This window comes from Chiloscyllium punctatum, chromosome 14 (assembly GCF_047496795.1).
Source record: "Chiloscyllium punctatum isolate Juve2018m chromosome 14, sChiPun1.3, whole genome shotgun sequence".
NCBI lineage: Eukaryota > Metazoa > Chordata > Chondrichthyes > Orectolobiformes > Hemiscylliidae > Chiloscyllium > Chiloscyllium punctatum.
In genome coordinates, this window is record NC_092752.1 from 3,356,691 (window position 1) to 3,377,431 (window position 20,741).

Consider the following 20,741-nt stretch of genomic DNA (forward strand, 5'->3'; position numbering starts at 1 on the left):
CATCTGTCCTAAATGGTCTACCCCATATTTTTAAGCTGTGTCCTCTGGTTCGGCACTCCCCCATCAGCGGAAACATGTTTCCTGCTGCCAGACTGTCCAATCCTTTCATAATCTTATATGTCTTAATCAGATCCCCTCTCAGTCTTCAAAACTCAAGGGTATACAAGCCCAGTCGCTCCAGTCTTTCAGCGTAAGGTAGTCCCGCCATTCCAGGAATTGACCTAGTGAACCTACGCTGCACTCCCTCAATAGCCAGAATATCTTTCATCAAATTTGGAGACCAGAACTGCACACAGTACTCCAGGTGTGGTCTCACCAGGGCCCTGTACAGCTGCAGAAGCACCTCTTTGCTTCTATACTCAATTCCTCTTGTTATGAAGGCCAGCATGCTATTAGCCTTCTTCACTACCTGCTGTACCTGCATGCTTGCCTTCATTGACTGGTGTACAAGAACACCCAGATCTCTCTGTATTGCCCCTTTACCTAAATTGATTCCATTGAGGTAGTAATCTGCCTTCCTGTTCTTGCCACCAAAGTGGATAACCATACATTTATCCACATTAAACTGCATCTGCCCACTCACCTAACTTGCCCAGTTCACCCTGTAATCTCCTAACATCCTCATCGCATTTCACCCTGCCACCCAGCTTTGTATCATCAGCAAATTTGCTAATGTTATTGCTGATACCATCTTCAATATCATTAACATATATTGTAAAAAGCTGCGGTCCCAGCACAGATCCCTGCGGTACCCCACTGGTCACTGCCTGCCATTCCGAAATGGAGCAGTTTATCACTACCCTTTGTTTTCTATCAGCCTACCAATTTTCAATCCAATCTAGTACTTTGCCCCCAATACTCTGCACCCTAATTTTACTCACTAACCTCCTGTGTGGGACTTTATGAAAAGCTTTCTGAAAGTCCAGGTACACTACATCTACTGGATCTCCCTCGTCCATCTTCAGAGTTACACCCTCAAAAAATTCCAGAAGATTAGTCAAGCATGATTTCCCCTTCATAAATCCATGCTGACTCTGTCCTATCCTGTTACTATTATCCAGATGTGCCGTAATTTCATCCTTTATAATAGACTCCAGCATCTTTCCCACCACTGAGGTCAGACTAACTGATCTATAATTTCCTGCTTTCTCTCTCCCACCTTTCTTAAAAAGTGGTATAACATTAGCCACCCTCCAATCCTCAGGAACCGACCCCAAATCTATCGAACTCTGGAAAATAATCACCACAATTTCCCGAGCCACCTCCTTCAGTACCCTGGGATGTAGACCATCAGGCCCCGGGGACTTATCAACCTTCAGACCTAACAGTCTCTCCAACACCAAATCCTGGCAAATATAAATTCCCGTAAGTTCAGGTCCTTCAGCCACTATTACCTCAGGGAGATTGCTTGTGTCTTCCCCAGTGAACACAGATCTGAAGTACCCATTCAATTCTTCTGCCATTTCTTTGTTCCCCGTAATATATTCCCGTTTGTCTTCAAGGGCCCAATTTTAGTCCTAACCATTTTTTTGCCTTGCACATACCTAAAAAAGCTTTTACTATCCTCCTTTATATTATCGGCCAGTTTACCTTCGTACCTCATTTTTCCTCTGCGTATTTCCTTCTTAGTAATCCTCTGTTGCTCTTTAAATTGATTGTGGTCAAGAGAGTGTGGTGCTGGAAAAGCACTTCAGGTCAGTCAACATGCGAGGAGCAGGAAAAGCGACGTTTCGGGAAGCCCATCATAAGGAATGAGACTGGAAGCCTTGGGGGTGGAGAGATAAATGGGAGGGGGGGGTGGGCTGGGGCTGTACACCCACCCGGCACCTTCCCCTGCCACCTCAGGAATTACAAAACCTTACCCACACCTACTCCCTCACCTCCATCCAAGACCCCAAATGAGCCTTCCACATCCTTCAAAATTTCACCTGCACTTTCACATACGCCATTTACTGTATCTCTCGTGCTTGATGCAGTCTCCTCTGTATTGGGAGGCAGGACATCTACTCACAGAGCGCTTCAGAGAACACCTCCGGGTCACCCGCACCAACCAAACCCACCCCCTGTGGCTGAACATTTCATCTCCCCCCTCTCACGCTGCCAAGGACATGCAGGTCCTGGGCCGCCTCCATCGCCGCTCCCTCACCATCTTGACACCTGGACGAAGAATGACATCTTCCACCTAGGGACCCTGCAACCCCAGGGCATCAACGTGGACTTCACTGGCTTCCTCATTTCCCTCCCCTCACCTTATCCCAGTCCCAACCTGACACAGAAAGAGTATCTCCACTTGACGGGTCTATAGGTACGGGCTACAAAAGATAAAATAGCAGACCCAACAGGGATCAAGGAATTCCGAGAAACTACTTAACTGAGGGAATGGTTGGAACATGGAAATCAGCATCAAGGAGTGGTTGCAGTAACAAGTATAGATGCATTTAAGGGGAAGCTGGATAAACAGTTGAGGATTTACAGATTACACTGACCAAGCAAAATAAATTAAGATGGAAGACGTTCAGCTGGGGCATGAAAACCTGCACGAGGTTGATGGACCAAATAGTTCGTTTCGACGCTTTAAAATTCTTGGCAAGTCTGAAAAATCTCATTCTCAGTTTATTGTTGACAAGCCATGACTGCTTCTGGAAGGCTGGACTTGACTGCATATCTGCTCTCGTGTGCAACCTGATCCATTGCCTGAATTAGAGACTGTGATAGTTAATGGGTAAAATGTCAAACAGTTCATACCAATTTATTAATCTCAAGCTCCTTTTCAGCCAGCTGTCCTTCTAATACATTATGTTGCTTCTTCAGTTCTTCAATCTCTTCTTGCAACCTTCCAATTTCTTCGGTGTCTTTAGGTTGAATACCATTGATCTGAGCTGCCTCATTGTGAATGTGATGTTGGCTGTCTAGTGGTTTACCTAAGCAACAAAAAAATTAGAGATTTTCTGAACTTGCATTATCCAAAGTGAGGTCTGTAACACTAATCTTCAACATATTTGAATGGATATCCTGATGCCATGAAATGTACAGAAACAGAAGGCAATTTTGAGAGCAAGGTCAGGAGTTAAGCTTTACAATGTCTTAATAGCAGGAATTGAAATATTCCAGCTGCTTTAAATTTACAGAATGACCCAATTTTCATTTGTCTCTCTTTTGGTTCTTAAAAACTGGATTGTTGAAGGAAAGAAAATGTCATTGTATTTGGATCACGTTCAGATATGCTGAAACAGCTAAATTACAGGTTGTATACCAATGATTTGCAATAAGCACACCTCAAAAATAGGGACCAATTAAAAAAAGGCCAAAGAAAAAATATTTTTTTTAGAACTTGCTGTCTTTGACAGTAAATGGGGAAAAAGGAGGACAGGTGGAATGTTGCACAATACTTCACACCTTGTATTTTGAGAAGATTGTACTGGTCACGCAGCTGCTGAATCTGTGATGCTTGCTGTGTTATTGTGGTTTGACTGTGCTCGTTCTGATTGGTCAAGGCAGTTACTTGTTTCTTCAATTCATTCAGTTGCAGATCCTGTATTTAAATGAAACAGATGGTTAATTCTGAATTAATTGGATCTATTTATAGTCACGTGTATGTTGTTACAAAACACAGTGAAACTTGTCCAATGTCGCTACTTGGCGGCACCACCTCAAAACACAAAAATAAGCCAAAACACAGAAAATAAAGGCAGAAAATGAAGAAATGTAGGAAGTGTCCAGCTTTCTGGCCCTCCTTGTGAAGTGCTCTGTTATGGGCCATGGGTCTGGTGGCCAGACTTCGTCACTGACACTGGAGCAAGAGGCACCAGCTTTCAGCACCATCTCACCTCCACCAATACCATCATCACGATGGCTCCTCACTGGACCTCACCAACCAGACACTACTGATGCTGCCGGGTACCGCACCGGCCCAAACCCAACTCTGCCTCCACCACAAATCTGCACTGGACACAGGCACCACCAGGAACCCAAACTCTCCACTGACACCATCTATCCACTGGTTGCTACCACTGAGCTCATCAAGAGGAAAGTCAAATAAAATAGTCAAGCCAAAAAAAAAAACAAAAGGAGAAAGGAAGAGAAAGGGATAAAGCAGACACAGTGGAGAAACCTCAGGCTCAGACACCCTACTCTATGGCCAGCTTACTTGAAGTCACTTCTATGCACATAGTGGAGAATCATAACATTATATAACACAGAAAGCAATTCAGCCCATTGTACCAGCCCTTGAGTAACACTAACAAGCCCCGGTCTCCTTGCTCATGCCCTAAAGTTAACCAAATGCTTTCCCCTTGAGTAATCATCCAATTCCTTTTGAAAGTTATTGCTAATCCTGCTTCCTCCACACACACAGGTCATCTTTCCAAATCTAAGGCTGCGAATATATTTTTTTTTAAGAACAAAAGACTGGAAAATGGAACTGCTTGGATGTTTGAGATTAAAATGGTTTACCAGGGTTTTGAAGGGACATGTGATATCTCGGAATTGTTCAAGTAATGTGAATTGGTAATAAACTGCGAATTACCAAAAAATCAATTAACTTTGGAAAAGAGACAAGCAAAGCTTTTGAGAGAGAATAGGTGGGATTTATTACTTTAACTGCTGGACAAACTTGATTTGGAAGAAATGAAGGCTGTCGTGCAATGCTCCTCTGGAGATGGTTTCTGTTTTTTCTAGAGACTTGGGTATGTCAGTAAAAGGAAACGATGCCTAAACCCTGTAGTAAGCAAGATTCCAGAGCTCTTCTGAAAAAAGTAAAACAGCTTCCTCAAGCAGGAGCAGCTGAAAAAAAATCTGATATTTCTGAAAAACTTCCAAATATCTGACTCCCTCTTAAACCCTGAAAGCTGGGTGGTTACTCTACTTAGACCTGGGTTTAACTGCCTACTACGATGTCTGGTCTGAAGATTTCTCACTATTTTATAGCTGTCAACATTTCAAACTTATCAATTGGAATTTCAGAGAACCATGAGAAATCATCCCATTTACTCTTTCAATTTAATACTCGCGGCTCACAAAAGTGTTTGCCCATTTTGCCTTTTTAGTTTAATTCTGGGATATTTGTTAGCCAGCCTGAACTACTTCTGTTTATAATTTTAAAATCCTCTCTCAGATCATTAGAAAATCAGATGAATGCCTCTTATACTAGATAGCACAAAAAGGGAAAAAGAGTGTCAATTTTGGTGACAGAATCAAACGTTTACATGAATGGTATGGCCTGTGGAGCTGGGGTGACCCCTACTAGTCATTACACTAACCACGCACTTTATGAAAATTTGTTCCCCATATCACTTTCAGTTCTTTAGTCATTCCTTCTACCTCCATAACCCATGATTGCTGAGCTCTATGCCATTATCACACTGCATAGGAAACCCATTCCATTTTAGGTCCTCACAAAATACAATACACAATTCTTTGAAGTTTGTCTCACATATAGACAAACTTCAACATTTAGCTATCATTGCTCAGATTTTGAGTATAGGAGTGAGAACATTATATTGAGGTTGTACAGGACCTGTTATGGAGTACTATGTCCAGTTCTGGTCACCCTGTTTTGGGAAGGATATTGTTAAGCTGGAGTAAGTTCAGAAAAGATTTACCAGGATTTTGCCAGGAACGGAGGGTTTGAGTTATAAAAGGGGAGGCTGGATAAACTGGGACGTTTTTCATTAAAGCATAGGAGATTGAGGGTTGACCTGGAGAGGTTTAGAAAATAATGAGGGGTATTTGATAATTATGGTGTAGGAAATGTAACTTTGTGTAACCTTTAATTAAATTGTCCCATGAACTTCCAGGTCATGTGATCTAATGCAGTCCAATTTTAATTGGCTTTGCCTTGACTCCATTTAAAAGAAAAACTATAATCAGCTGTTAGTTTTAGAGAATTGTTGTCAATTACAAAACATTTTTATTTGTTGACAGTTTGTGGCCATCTCAGGTAAAGCCCTAATTGCCCTTGAGAGGATGCTGCATAAGCACGGTGGGTCTTAACAGGCCCCAGTTCTAAGGGCAGTTATTTACCAAAATGTTCTCCGAAATGGAGGGTTTGAGTTATAAGGAAAAGCTGGATAAGCTGGGACTTTTTTCACTGCAGCATAGGAGGCTGAGGGATATAGAGGTTTATAAAATCATGAGGGGTAAAATAAAGTGAATGACAGATGCCTTTTCCCTAGAATGGGGGATTTCAAGATAGGAGGCATGTTTCTAAGGTGAAAGGAAAGGGATTTTAAAAGAACATGAGGGGCAACTATTTTTTTGAAAGAAACACAGAATATTTGCATGTGGAATGAACTTCCAGAGGAAGTGAGATTTTATTAGATTAGATTCCCTTCAGTGAGGAAACAGGCCCTTCGGCCCAACAAGTCCACACCGACCCTCCGAAGAGTAACCCATTAAGACCCATTTCCCTCTAACTGATGCACCTAACACTATGGACAATTTAGCATGGCCAATTCACCTGATTGGCACATCTTTGGATTGTGGGAGGAAACTGGAGCACCCGGAGGAAACCCATGCAGACATGGGGAGAATACGCAAACTCCACACAGACAGTTGCCCAAGGCTGGAAGTGAACCTGGGACCCTGGCGCTGTGAGGCAGCAGTGCTAACCAGTGAGCCACCGTGCCGCCCTTGGTGGATGTGGGTACAGTTGCAAAACTTAAAGACATTTATATAAATACATGAATAAGAAATATGTGGAGAGATATGAGCCAAGCGCAGGCACGCGAAACTAGTTTAGTTTGGGATTATGGTCGACATGGACTGGTTGGATCAAAGGGTCAATTTCCGTGCTGTATGACTAATATACTTGCCAGTACCTTGATTAAACATTCTATCTTGGACTAGCTGTAAGTAGTTTAATCTATTAAGAACTTTCTAAAATATTTTCATATTGATACCCAACCTTCAGATAGTCTTCAACTTTGTTGCTTAAAATATGTACTATTATTGTTACCTGTTCACGGATAAGTTCCTTGTATTGATTGACTATACTGTCATGTTGCTCCAAAGACTTCTTCACTTCCTCTTCTTTCTTCTCATCCTCACTTGATTTTTGGATAGCCTTTGTTATAAGAACTGGATTGGAAACAGAAAAACAAACAGAAAATTACACTACGACAAAGAAAAGTGAGTTCCTTTTCACAGACCCAAGGATGTCATCAAACAGAACGTGGCCAATACATTACTGCTGAAATACAGGCGCTATTCTTGCCTATAATAATTGGGAATTCATATCTAGATTTAAATTTTATGCAGGAAACTGAAAGAGATGGAATCAATGAGATTTTGTGGATTGGATAGGATTGTGACATTCCTTGGGATTGTATTCAACACTATATGGGCTGTGAGCTACCTGCTAATTAAGTGCAATGGGTGCTGTAAGTCATCTGCTGTTTTTCTTAAAATCAAGTCAGTTTCGATAAACAGCCAAGCAAAGCACGTAGATAAGAAATGGGGTTAGTTACTTTATTGACCGGGAGTAAGAACTAGGAAGGAGCTAATACTAACAGTTATTAGCATCCCTCCTTGATAAGTCTGGAAGTTAGCTCGCTGAGCTTGAAAGTTTGTTTTCAGACATTTCATCACCATACGAGGTAACATCAGTAAGAGTCTCCGGTGAAGCGCTAGTGATATGTCCCATCTCTCTATTTATAGGGCTTGGTCTCTTAAAGGTGGTGATGTCATTTCCAGTTCTTTTTTTCCCCCCCAAAGGGAGGGTAGATAGGATCTAAATCGATGTGTTTATTAATGGAGTTCTGGTTAGAATGCCATGCCTCTTCGAACTTTCATGCGTGTCTTTGTTTCACCTGTCCCAGGATGTGTGTGTTGTCCCAGTCATAGTGTGTCTTTCTTTTTCTGTATGCATAGAAAACTAGTGACAGTGGGTAGTGTCTTTTGGTGGCCAGTTGGTATTCATATTCTGGTGGCAAATTTCCTGCTTGTTTGTCCGATGTAGTTTTTTTTATATAAACAGTTCTTGCATGGTATCTTGTAAATGACATTAGTTTTGCTGGTGGTATCTAATGGATCCTTTAGGTTCATTAGTCACTGTTTAAGGGCCTTGGTAGGTTGTGGGTAAAGGGGTCTGAGTAGCCTGGAATTCATTTCTGATATGTCTTTGATGTAAGGTAATGTGATATAGTTTTTGGTTGTGTTGTGTCTGCTTTTTGAGTTTGTTTTTGAGGAATCAGCGGTTTGTGTCTATTGAGTACCTGTTTTTTTTAAAACATTGGATAGATATTTTTCTTCTGTTTTTTGTAATTCTTGGGTGCTGCAATGTGATTTAGCTTGTTGAAGTAATGTCTTGATGCAGCTCAGTTTGTGAATATTGGGATGATTGCTTCTGCAGTAAAGTATTTGGTCCATGTGTGTTGTTTTTCAGGAGACACTGGTTTGAAGCTCTGTTAACGTACGTTCAATTGTCACATCTAGCAATGGGAGTCTGTTGTCGTTCTCTTCCTCTTTTGTGAATTTTATGCCTGCCAGGATGTTGTTGATGGTGTTGTATGTTTCCTCTAATTTGTTCTGTTTTGTGACAACAAAGGTGTCATCTACATAGTGGGCCCAAAGTTTGGGTAGGATCGATGGAAGGGCAGCTTGTTCAAGTCTGTGCGTTACTGCTTCTGGAAATGACATCACCCACCTTAAGAGACCAAGACCTTTTGAGAGAAAGGCAGAACATATCACCAGCATTTCACCGGAGACTCTCACTGATGTTACCGAGTCATGGTGATGACACGTCTGAAAACAAACTTTCCAGCTCAGCAAGCAAACTTACATAGTTATCATCAACCTGAGCTACAAATCTTTTCAAAAATCGCTATCCCTCTCTGGTCTTAGAATTCTGTTTTGGCAGAGCCTGAAGTCATGGAGTACAGAAGACAGCCCAGAAGCTGCAGTCTCTTATAAAATTCAGTTTCTTAGGAGATGTCCCTCTGAGAGGATGTCCAAGTACCAGTATTTGGATCTACCTGGTAAACCCTAAAGTAGTGGATTTGATCAATCTCCAAAAACTGGAATTGAGATTGGTTAGAGTGAGAACTAAGCATTTTATCAACTTATAGTTATCTGGATTTAACTGCATCAACCAGAAATTTCAGTAAATTTGGCAAATTACTAAACGTTATTCTTTGTTTCCAGACTTTGGCCCACGTGACCTGTTTCTTCCCCTTTTTTGTAAAGGTTCATCAGCCTGCAGAGATTGGTAATTTTGTGTTGTACAAGTGTGCCTGTGTGTGGGACTGGAGTTCATCAAGACAAGTCTCGTCAACACCTCAATTCTGGAGCAATACCAAAGGGTAGAATTGGCCATTTTAGTGATGGAATGCAATAAAGATAGGATGGTGCTACGTATTTAATGAAGATGCCCAGCTGAACGGCTTCATACTAGTAAACAAGAGCTTCATTATGCAGTTGGTGAAGATTACCTTCTAATTCTTTAACTAATTTGGTGAAGTCGTGATCAAACAGCATTTGCTCTGGACTGTTGTAGCTGGGCTGGGGTTTCTGACCAGCTCGAGAGTAAAGCTCATGCTTGCTGATGTAAGCCAACTTCTCAATGAAAATTTCTTTTCCAATTCTCTTCTCTATGAGTTGCTTTAGCTTTTCCCTGTATGGAGAGAAGTGCAAGTTCAACTTACCTTGTACTTAATACATTGAAGACCACTTACTAAAAATGACCAGACTATCATTCTGGGAAGGATAACAAGGCAGCAGCTTCATGGACCCGAAGTCTCCTTCTTGACCATTTCACAATCATAGAAGCACTACACGAGAAAGAAGGCTACCAGATATCGAATGTGCCCAAACTACACCTTCCCCAACTGCTGTTTACTGCTAGAATGCTTTCGAAACAATGGGAAGCAGACATGACTGCATTTGCTTCAACACTGAATTGATTCAAAGGGATGTAAAAGATAACTTTAACATCAAATGGCTAAAGGCCACTAAAAATCTGTAAATTTAGTTTTTCTTGACATTGTCCAGAAGCAGCAGCTATTGGAGTTGTTGCTATTATACAAGCAACAACTCATTACTATGAGCACAAAGACTGCTTTTCCCGTACTGCTGGTCAGTCTCTAGTTCGAACTTCTGGAATACATTAGCTTTCTCAGTCAGTCATTCAAAATCACCAGTAGCTCAGGGCTCAGAAAAGAATGCACATTGTTCTGTTTTTATGGCTTCACTCCAAGGTCTGGATCTTAGGGATTACATTTCCGTATCCATTAAATTCGCTTTAGAAGACGGTTAATGCAGTTGCAGCATGCTAAGAGGCTGGATACTTTCTGCATTCTAATGTTTAAGAATAATGAAGAAACAGCCAACTCATTTCCCCTTGAAGCCACTCATCATCCTGACTTGTAAACACATTGCTGCTGGGTCAAAATCCTGCCTTTTGGATTCATATATACCACATGGACTGTAGGTTGTGCCAGCAAGTCACTCACTACCACCTTCTCAAGGGCAATTCCAGTTACACAATAAATGCTGGTCCAGCAACTGACACCCACATCCCATGTACAAAAAAAAATAAAATTAATGCTGCACTACGCAGATAAGCAGAACACTGTTTGGAAGCTGTCTTGGAAACTGGTTAATGCCGGGCAACCAAACAGCCCCACTCTTTGGATTAAATAATTTGCAGGAAAAAAATTGCTTTCAATATTAGCCACATTTATAAACTCAAATTTTAAAAAAACTACATTATCAAGCCCCAACTTTTACAGGTAGTAGCCTGTGTTCCATTTTTTCTTAAAATGTTCAACATCATCTCATTACAAGTACTCCTTGTACCCTGGGATTGTGGAATCACTTACTTAGTGTAGTTCTCCAGAGAATTCTCATTGTAGTAGATGCAGATGCCCAGTAGAAGGGCACAGAGACCTTGCACAAGTTGTTCCTCTTCCCCAAGGTTCTCCGATATCTGTGCCGTTAACTAAATAATATCGTCAAGGGCAAGCTTCAAACCAACAACTTGGAAACAAAGTGGTTAGGAAAGTAAGTGTCCATGAATTGCAGTGGTTATTCAGAATGTATTCTTCATTAGCAAATATAGCATACAAAATATAATTAGATTTCTACTTCTAGTTAACCATTTTTCATTGCCACTATTTGTTTTCAACATTTAGTAGAAAAATATTGCACAATGAGAATCGAAATAAAACAATAAGAGTCAAAATAAAACAATAAGAGTATGAAACAGATGTGACTAAGGAAATAACAGTATGTAACGGTGGAAAACAGGATTTGTGCTCAAAGTAAAACTGACAAATACACAAGAATAAAACACCTTTCAGAAACAGATCTGCACCTCCGTTCACAAGTACGAATGTTGAAAAACCTAATGAGACAAAGCAATTCAGAGAACAGGATTCAAATAACAATGTTCAGTGTCCAATGCAGTAGAGAATTTTCCTTTCATTGCTGGTCCACTTTCACCTGCACTTATCCTCAAGAGAGGCCAACTGATAGCTCCAATTTATGAAACCAACCCACAAAAGGATACAAAAGGAACGTTGGTTTGGTTGTGCAAGAAGTGAGTCACAGCAATAGGACAGTTGGTCATCCACGTAGACAGCAACATCAGTAGGCCAACCCGTGTTTGCTCCTTGCTTCCCTGAATTTGAACGGCAATAAGTTAGACATTACACATTTGTGTTTAATTTGGAAATGAAAGTTTTGAGCTGTGAACTGCATTTATCACAGACTGTAATACAAATAACTACATCATCATACTTGGTGTTGCAGGGCTTAAAAAACAACAGTGATGCTGGCCTAGTAAAAAAAAAAAATCCATGGATTCCGAAGTGCACAAAACCAAAAGTAAAGAGACGTACTGAAAGTTGGGGCCTAACGTTATCCTCTGGAGATGCAGCTGCAGTCTCTCCTTGAATTATCTTGCTTCCAGGTGCCTCCATAATTGTCAGTATCTTTTAAAAAAAAAGTGTAATCCTGGGATACAATGGCAGCTCTGACTGAAATCAGAAGGCTGAGCATCTATTATTAAATCTGGATGGGGGAAGAATTTAGTATAGCTCACCACACCAATTAAGCCAATTTATTTAGTTTTTCTAATCTCCTGGTACAAGGTTAATAAATGAATGTCTGCCTTTCCACATTCAGAGGGAGTGTGCTTGGATATCAACACATGCTATGCGCCCAGAAATAGGGAGCTCACCAGACATAGTTGGAGGCAAATATTTTTGCCCAGATCACCGTTCATCAAGCCATCTTATTTACATCATATGCTTTGAAAGTCTTTCAAGAACCTCAAGGCATATTGTGACATTAGACATTTTATATAAATGAAGAGGTCATTTATGGGTCAGTTGTGCAGCATTAAACTCTTAACAGAATGATGACACAGGTAGCTGCAGGTACTGGAACTGGCGAGAAACTTACAAAAGGTGGAGATATAATCCAGAGGAAAAACACTGAATGAAGTGTAAACACAGAAACAGGCTACTCAGCCCAACTGGCTCATGTTGGCATTTAAGCTCTGCATGAGCTATCTTCCACTATTCTTCAATGACCCCCATTGCATATCCTTCTAATTCTTCATCACACTATTCCCACCCAGCGTCCCTTTCAATGTGTCAACAGTACTCACGCCCTATAATGGTAAAGTTCCATCTTATCCCCGGCCACTGTATCAAAGAATTCCTGAACTTCGCACTGGGAGTATTTTTGTCTGTCTTACATTTAGGACCTCAGGATTTTCACTTTGCCATAAATCCAAACATTTATTTTAGACTGACTCCATTATCTTCAAGCTAATTCATATATTATCAATAATTCCTCACTCACACAATAACAGTTTAAAAGAAATTTGATTAATTATAAATGAACTCTTAAAAACTAGATTTCTATTCCTAATTTTTTGATAGGAAAATTAATCCCAATGAGACAATTCAAATCGTTCAGATTTTCTCATGGAAATAGCTCCAGAACAAGAGGACATAGTGTTTAAAAAAAAAATATGAAGGCTCTCCCATACAAGGTCAAGATGACAATCATCTGACTGTGGAATTCTTTTCCCCAGTGAGTAGTGTAAACTGGATTATTGATTACATTCAAAGCAGAGTTGGAGAGATTTTTACTGATAAGGAGTCTGAGGTTAGGGGGAGCCAATCACCTTGTGTAGCGTTGGGAGAAAAAATCACCCTTCAAGAAATTACAGACTCAAAAGTGATCTATCCTGCTCTATTAGGGGAGGTAATGGCCTAACCACCTTGTGTAATGTTGAGGGAAAAAGCTATAAAATTCCTTCAAGAAATTACATATGTAATTGTTGATTCCAATATTAAACCGGATAATGTTTACATTGACTACTTTGAATTAGATCCTAACAGTTAACTGTTGAAACTTTCTATAGTTCACTACAAGGCTGACCTGAAGACAAGTCTGGGAAGTGTGATAGATTACCATATTTACTGAGCTTTTAAATAGCATTTAAATGCAATATAACTGCACCATGATGTGGCACAGCACAAACTGAAACATGTCAATGGTGAAACAGGACAACCTGAAAATATAAATGTGTTCATGATCCCCTGGTTACTGCTGCCCATTTTCTCTACATATAACCACAGTGAGTGAATGAGCTCACCCACTGTCTGTCAGCACAGGGCAAACACTGTATGGATACAGCACTTTACATACAAGAACAGCACAGATACATTTCACTCCCAGGGGATGCAGATTTAAAATTCATTGGGAGGGGAAAAAAAAAGTTCCAATTTTGCCAGAAAACTTGCAGTATTTATACCACATGCCATTTCAAGAGATTGCAATGAGCTTGATTTCCTAAACATCAGAACTTCAAAGCATGACACCGAAATACTTTAGTGGTCAAAACTCTGAAACAATGGAAACTGTTTCTGTAATTAAAAACCGAAAGAACTGCAGAAGTTGTCAATCAGAAGCAGAAACAGAAATTGCTGGAAAAGCTGAGCATCCCTGGCAACGTCTACAGAGAGAAATCAAAGTTAATATTTTGGGTAGAGTGATATTTTCACAGTTCTGAGGAAGGGTCACTCAACTGTTCACACTGATTTCTCCTCAGATGCTGGCACACCTGAACTTTTCCAGCAATTTTGGTTTTTGAAACTGCTTCTGTTACTGACTCAGGTTCGTTCAGTCCAATCCTGAAAGGCTTTTAAATCACCAAAGCAATAGGAGTGATTCATTCATTATAATTCAGCAACACGAGCAGCTCAGGAAGTCAAGGTTTCAGGGAAAAGGTTAAATTGGATCACTGAAATTATAGGCAGCTTACTTTTGAAAGTACATGAACCATACCAGAGTTACTGCTCAGGAATTGAGTAAAGTAACTGGAGTTGTCTGAGCTAGTTACAAGAGAGGGGTGTGGATAAAGTTGGATAATGTTTATGATCCACAAGTTAAATCCTCAATAACAGCTTTTTGCTTTTGACAGTCATTAAACCCAAATATTGTGGCCCAGATTTTCCCGCAGTGGTAATTTCTCAGACATTCTAAACATCTCAATCTCAAATAAGCAATAATTTCCTTCACATTTTCTGGCAATTCTAATCAAAGGACAGCACAGTGGAGGAGAGCAGAGAAGCAGCATGAGCACCTATTCTCAGCGATATGAATGCGCAAGCAGGCAGGCAAGCAGATTGAACACTCAAAACTGGCTTTGATGTGAAGGTGAGGCATGGCGCTCAATTTGAAGCAGCAGTGGTTTGCAGTCAGGTGATCATACTGCAAGCAGCAATGAATCCGCCACCCCTCTCTGCCCAGAAGGGAAGACTGCATCACAAGCAACACACACCTGATTGATATAGTCACCAAAGGGATTGATACACACCAAAACACAGACTTCTCAAAATTCACAGACTTCTCACTGACAGTCACAAATACAACTGCATGCTCAGCCACAGGGAAGGGGAAGATTAATTACTCTCCAAATACGTTCAAAATTGGGCTTCAGTGAGATGTTAGTGCTAGGGGATAGTAACATTTTGCAGCTTGTGTTACACATCTGTATCAAGCAACTGCACATCAATAACGTGACGGGTTGCAGAGGACTGCTGCCTCTACATGACCCCAACATGCATTAACCTTGAGGTCAGTACCAGTGCAACCTCCTTTCATTTCCCACAACAGCCATTGAGTGAAACTGCCCCAATATTTACTAAATCATGGTCAATCTGGGCTGGGAATTGGAAAAAGCAGAACACTGGAATTTAGCAGCAAGCTACATGCTTAAATTTGGTTGCAGTGGTGCAACGTGAATGAACCAGCAGCATAGAGGGAGGGAGATGGAGAGGAAGATCAAAAGGATGTTAATATTCCAATTGTTGGTATCAATTAATTTATTGCATATTTTAACCTGAATGTATGTGAACTGCACAAAAGACAGTTATAGATTGAGATACAGTGGTAATGGTGTCAATTTTAAGCAAACTGTACAGGAGGATGGAACCTTAAATCACTCAAAGATAAGTGAAGTTTGCTATGTACAGACACAGGAGGATTGCTGCGCCAATTGCAAGTACCAGACTTGTACCAGAGGTGCTGGGGAGGAGTGTGTTAGGGCACAGAAGGGGGTTGCTCAGCCTGTCACGTTTGCATTGGATCTTTGCCCAATTAGCCTGCGCCCCCACCCCCACAGCCACATGTTGCACCATCCAAGAGCAATGGTGGAAAAGTTATTTCTTGTTGCACACTGCCCTCTTGAGGAAAGGAAGATCAGTGAAAACACCAAGTCCTCTTTCTCACAAACTACATTGGCTCTTAAGTACAGGAAAGGAAACTCGAAGTAAATCCCCAAGTTACAGAGAGCCCAAACAACCTAAACATAAAACAGAGAACACCCCAGGACAGTGCTTCAATCACTCAATGCAGTTAGAGAAAACAGCTCAACTCAAGGCAAAAGAGAGAGCCCTGCTGCAACAAGCAAATGGTCTCTGTGCCAAGTAACTTACCCGTCTGTTGATCTTATCTCCCTGTAAATCATACAGTAAAAGTGAGCAATATATATATAATTTAATCACTTTAATCAAATACTTTTGTAGTGTTAAACTTAACATTTAAGTTAAGTTATTTGAGAATTGATCTATATAGAACTCTTATGCCTGAATGTCTTTGATCTCAAACACACACTGATTGCCTCCTTTCTTAAAGCATGTTGTCTGACCTTGGGAATATTTCCAACTTTTTCAGATGGCACTGACTCTGGCCACACAAGTGCCAGACACCATATTTCAGTCACAATACCAAAAAGGTCAGCCCAATACATTTCAATACTTGCGACACGAGAGCATTCGAGTATTGCAGCCTCATTCTCACAGAAGAGCAACTATCCAGTACCATCTGAAACAGACAACATGGGATTAAAAAAGGAAGGGTGCACCCAATGTATTCTCGACTTGAACAGCAGGTGACTGCACGTTCACCATTTACTGAACTATGTATTAACACATTGACATTGAAAGTCTAATCAGTGAGTTAAAGATCACAAGAATCCAGGTAGAGGGCATATCCACTTAAAGCTGGTTACAAATCAGAATACAATTACTGCTGGGCATCTAAAAGAACAAAGAACTGAAAATGCTGGAAATATTCAGCAAGAAAGAGTTGACATTTCAGGTCTATGATCTTGAATCAGAAGCACTTTTCAGAAGCGTTTCTCTCTCCACAGCTGCCTGACCTGCTGCTTATATCCAGCACTGTCTTTTTATTCTGCTCCTTTGTATTGGCCAGTTTTCAAACAAAATATATACAGTTTGTGTTAATGCTGAATCTGCTGGTCTGTACAACAGTGTTTCAATTTTCTGGCTACAGGGTAGAACTCCAAAGGGCCATACTGGTCTGGGTCAGACAGTTAGATCTCAGAAGGACAAACCATTGCAGTTTAAATAGGCCCCTGTCTGCAGAGTTGGCTGCAACAAGAGTAAGCTTCCTTCTTGAGGGATTCTTGCGGGCATCAACATCAACTGCATGGAGACAGTAACACTGCCATTGAACACTGTGTTCCAGCATAAACAGGTCAAGGCTATTTGAAGCAACTCATATTCAAATACCTCATCCAGTTGCTCGATGCTCTGGGAAATCAGTTCTACATCAAAAAAATTTTGATTCAAAATGATAACATGCTGACAATGTACGGATGACGGAAGGCCAGTGGTATTCAGGTATACTTGTGCTAGGACTCCGCATATTTTCAAGAGGACACATGACAATCAACATCAATGCCACAGCACTGCCATTTGTGTGATCTTGCTGTGCACAAATCAGCTGTGGCATTTTTGAATCGGCAGTACTTCAAGTGACCGTAATGGATGAGATTAGGTCAGATGATATATCAATGCAAGCTTTTCTTCAACAATCATTGCATGATTTAGGAAACACCATGTAGAGTGGACCAAAAATCTGAATATTAAGCTACCAAATTATGTTGGAGTGTAGTGGTTAGGAGGACTGATCACTAAAGAGTAAAGGCGGTGATTGGACAGGGCCCAATTGCACAGGAATGGGGAGTTAAGAAGAAGGTGACTTAATGTAGTTTAAAAACAAAATCAATTGAAAATGACAATGGACAGCTTAATGGAAAGATTTCAACAATGAATCCGCCTCCTCTGAGTAAAGAGATGCTTATTCTCGCTCCCAACCTACACTTAAATTGTTTACAGTCAGTTGGCCTGCTTTTGAGTTTTAAATCTTTAATCTCCCACCTGAGCCAAACCCCTCTGTTTCTGGGGGTTAATGCAGTCTGGACCTAGCTGTCTGTTGCTGGATGGCTCGACTTTTCAAATAGATGTACTGAGATATAGGAGTGACTGGAAATCAGAACCTGAAACACATGGTCTATAGAGGTGAAGCAATCTAAAACAAAGGACACTAGCTCTGGTTGATGGTATAAATTGTCCCAATTGGGGAAATAGGTTTAATAAGATTAAACTAACCAACCTCATCTAGAAAGGAATAAGTTGATTAGGGATAGTCAACACAGTTTTGAGAAGGATAGGTCATGCCTCAAACCTTATTAAGTTCTTTGAGAAGGTGACCAAACAGGTGGATAAGGACAAAGACAAAGTGGTTGATGTGGTATATATGGATTTCGGTAAGATGTTTGATAAGATTCCCCATAGTTGGCTATTGGACAACATACTGAGGCATGGGATTGAGGGTCATTTAGTGGCTTGGATCAGAAATTGACTAGCTGAAAGATGACACAGAGGGTGGTGGCTGATGGGAAATATTCATCCTGGAGTTTAGTTACTAGTGGTGTACCACAAGGATCTGTTTTGGGTCCACTGTTGTTTGTCATTTTTATAAATAACCTAGATAAGGGCATAAAAGGATGGGATGGTAAATTGCCGGATGACACTAAGGTCGGCAGAGTTGTGGATAGTGACGAAAGATATTTGAGGTTACAGAGGAACATAGGTAAGCTGCAGAGCTGGGCGGAGAGGTGGTAAATGGAGTATAATGCAGATAAGTATGAGGTGATTCACTTTGGAAGGAGTAACAGGAATGCAGAGTACTGGGCTAACGGTAAGATTCTTGGTAACGTAGATGAACAGAGTTTTCAGTGTCCAGGTACATAGATGCTTAAAAGTTGCCACTCAAGTTGATAAGGTCGTTAAGAAGGAATATGATGCGTGTTAGCTTTCATTGCTAGACGGATTGGGTTTTGGAACCATGAGGACATGCTGCGGCTGCACCTGGAGTAATGCATACAGTTCCAGTCACCGCATTATTGGAAGGATGTGGAAGCTTTGGAAAGGGTTCACAGGCAATTTACTAGGATGTTGCCTGGTACGGAGGGAAGGTCTTACAAGGAAAGGCTGAGGGACTTGAGGCTGTTTTCGTTAGAGAGAAGGTCGCGGAGAGGTGATTTAATTAAGACAGAAGATAATCAGAGGATTAGATAGGGTGGACAGTGAGAGCCTTTTTCCTCAGATGGCGATGGCTAGCACAAGGGGACATAGCTTTAAATCGAGGGGTGACAGATATAGGATAGATGCCAAAGGTAGTTTCTGTCATGGGACATGGAATGCACTGCCTGCAACAGTAGTAGACTCACCAACTTGAAGGGCATTTAAACGGTCACTGGATAGGCACATGGCCGAGAATGGAATTGTGAAGGTTAGATGGGCTTCACAGGTTGGCCGAAGGGCCTGTACTGCACTGTAATGTTCTAACCAGGAGTTTTTCAGTTATTCTGAGCTGGTTTTAAGGTTAATTTGTCACCTGCAGTTCAGGTGAAAATGGAACTTTCCAACTGGCAGATCACTGCATATCGGAATCAGCAAGGGAGATACTGAAGAAATGTGGGTGAACAAATGGTGGAACCACTGTATTGTGACTAAGATTGAACAGTCTGGAATTGTGACTAAAGTGTACTTGGAAAATCCTGCTGTCTGGTCACTTCTTATCCTGGCTTCCTAATAGTCCTTTACATTGAGCAGCTATTTCAAGATCAGCCTGCTCAGAGATATTATTACGTAGCTGTGAAGCAGGGAATTTGAAACCCAGCTTCCTGGTTTGGAGGTAGGGACACTATCACTGCCCCTCAATGGCCCTGACCCTTCACCATTATTGACTGATGTCATTGCCCATTCACGGTGTGGAGGAGCCAGTGTTAGACAGGGGTGGACAAAGTTAAAAATCACACAACGCCAAGTTATAGTCCAACGGGTTTATTGGAGGCAGCATCTGACGAACAGGAGAATCCAAGTTTCTGATCAAGAGCTTATGCCCAAAACGTCGATTGTCCTGCTCCTTAGATGCTGTCTGCAGTCCTCAGTTTCTACTGGGTTTATTTGGGGGCTTCACAACCACCTGACGGAGCAGTGCTACAAAAGCTAGTGCCTCCAAATAAATCTGCTGGACTGTAACTTGGCATTGTGAGATTTTTAACATTTCCCATTCAATTTCTCTCATGCTTTGGCTACAAGACAATTGCAACCTGTGGCCACTGGGTGCCAGTCTAGAGCTGATTTTCCTGCTGCTTTCCAGTTCCATCCTCACTTTCATATACAGTTATTGGGAGCTTTCTGCTTTAATTGCATTGGGCTGATCTATTTCATCGGCCTTATATTTCTTTAGTCACTTACTGGTATTAACAAACTCCAATTTTCACCTTCCATCGGCTTCCAGCAACATGTCACTCTGATGAAGATAATTACTTCAATACTGACTAAAACTCTTAGCCAGTAAAATAAACATATGCCTGACTGGTCAGATTAAATCAATAACAAGCCAAGCAATTCAACCAGTATCTATAAGGGATGTTGGGGCTCTTGTGGTGTAGTGGTAGTGTCCCTGCTTCTGAGTCAGGAGGCTTGGGTTCAAGTTTCACCTACTCCAAAGGGTGTCATAGCACCTTTGAATTTGTGGATTAGAAAATAAAATAAATGGGAGATTAGATAAAGAGCATTTATGGACAGGATGGTGCTGTTATTTAGAATCTGCAGAACTTTTACTTGGTTGACAGTAAAGTGTGTGTGTGTGTGCGCGCGTGTCCCTGTTACTTGAACAAGAAAAATATGGACTTTTCCATGTTTCGCTCTGAGAAATACAAGTCATGTTGCTTTCTTATGTCTTTCATACCTTAAATAGCTCCTTGCACATTTACAATCAGCAATAACTCCAAACTGTTTCCATCTTCAAACCATATACACGACATGCATTCAGAAATTGCCATTTACCAAAAACATTATTCTTCCTTACTAATGCACAACAGGAATTTTTCCCTCCAAAAAGAC

The 20,741-nt window shown here is 41.0% G+C and overlaps 1 protein-coding gene across 4 annotated transcripts in view; it reads right to left on the reverse strand.

Annotated features, from left to right (window-relative positions):
• uso1 (USO1 vesicle transport factor) overlaps positions 1 to 20,741 on the reverse strand; it is an 81,008-nt gene that overhangs the window by 7,735 nt on the left and 52,532 nt on the right. For 2 of the 4 annotated variants that reach the window (XM_072583749.1, XM_072583747.1), the window contains 7 exons: positions 15,954 to 15,974; positions 11,507 to 11,617; positions 10,818 to 10,936; positions 9,429 to 9,610; positions 6,956 to 7,077; positions 3,397 to 3,532; positions 2,746 to 2,921 (listed from right to left, as the gene is read on the reverse strand). In XM_072583749.1, the coding sequence (XP_072439850.1) occupies positions 2,746 to 2,921; positions 3,397 to 3,532; positions 6,956 to 7,077; positions 9,429 to 9,610; positions 10,818 to 10,936; positions 11,507 to 11,617; positions 15,954 to 15,974 (867 nt within the window). The remainder of the gene's footprint in view (positions 1 to 2,745; positions 2,922 to 3,396; positions 3,533 to 6,955; positions 7,078 to 9,428; positions 9,611 to 10,817; positions 10,937 to 11,506; positions 11,618 to 15,953; positions 15,975 to 20,741) is intronic. The other 2 variants (XM_072583751.1, XM_072583750.1) reach the window with 1 other exon arrangement.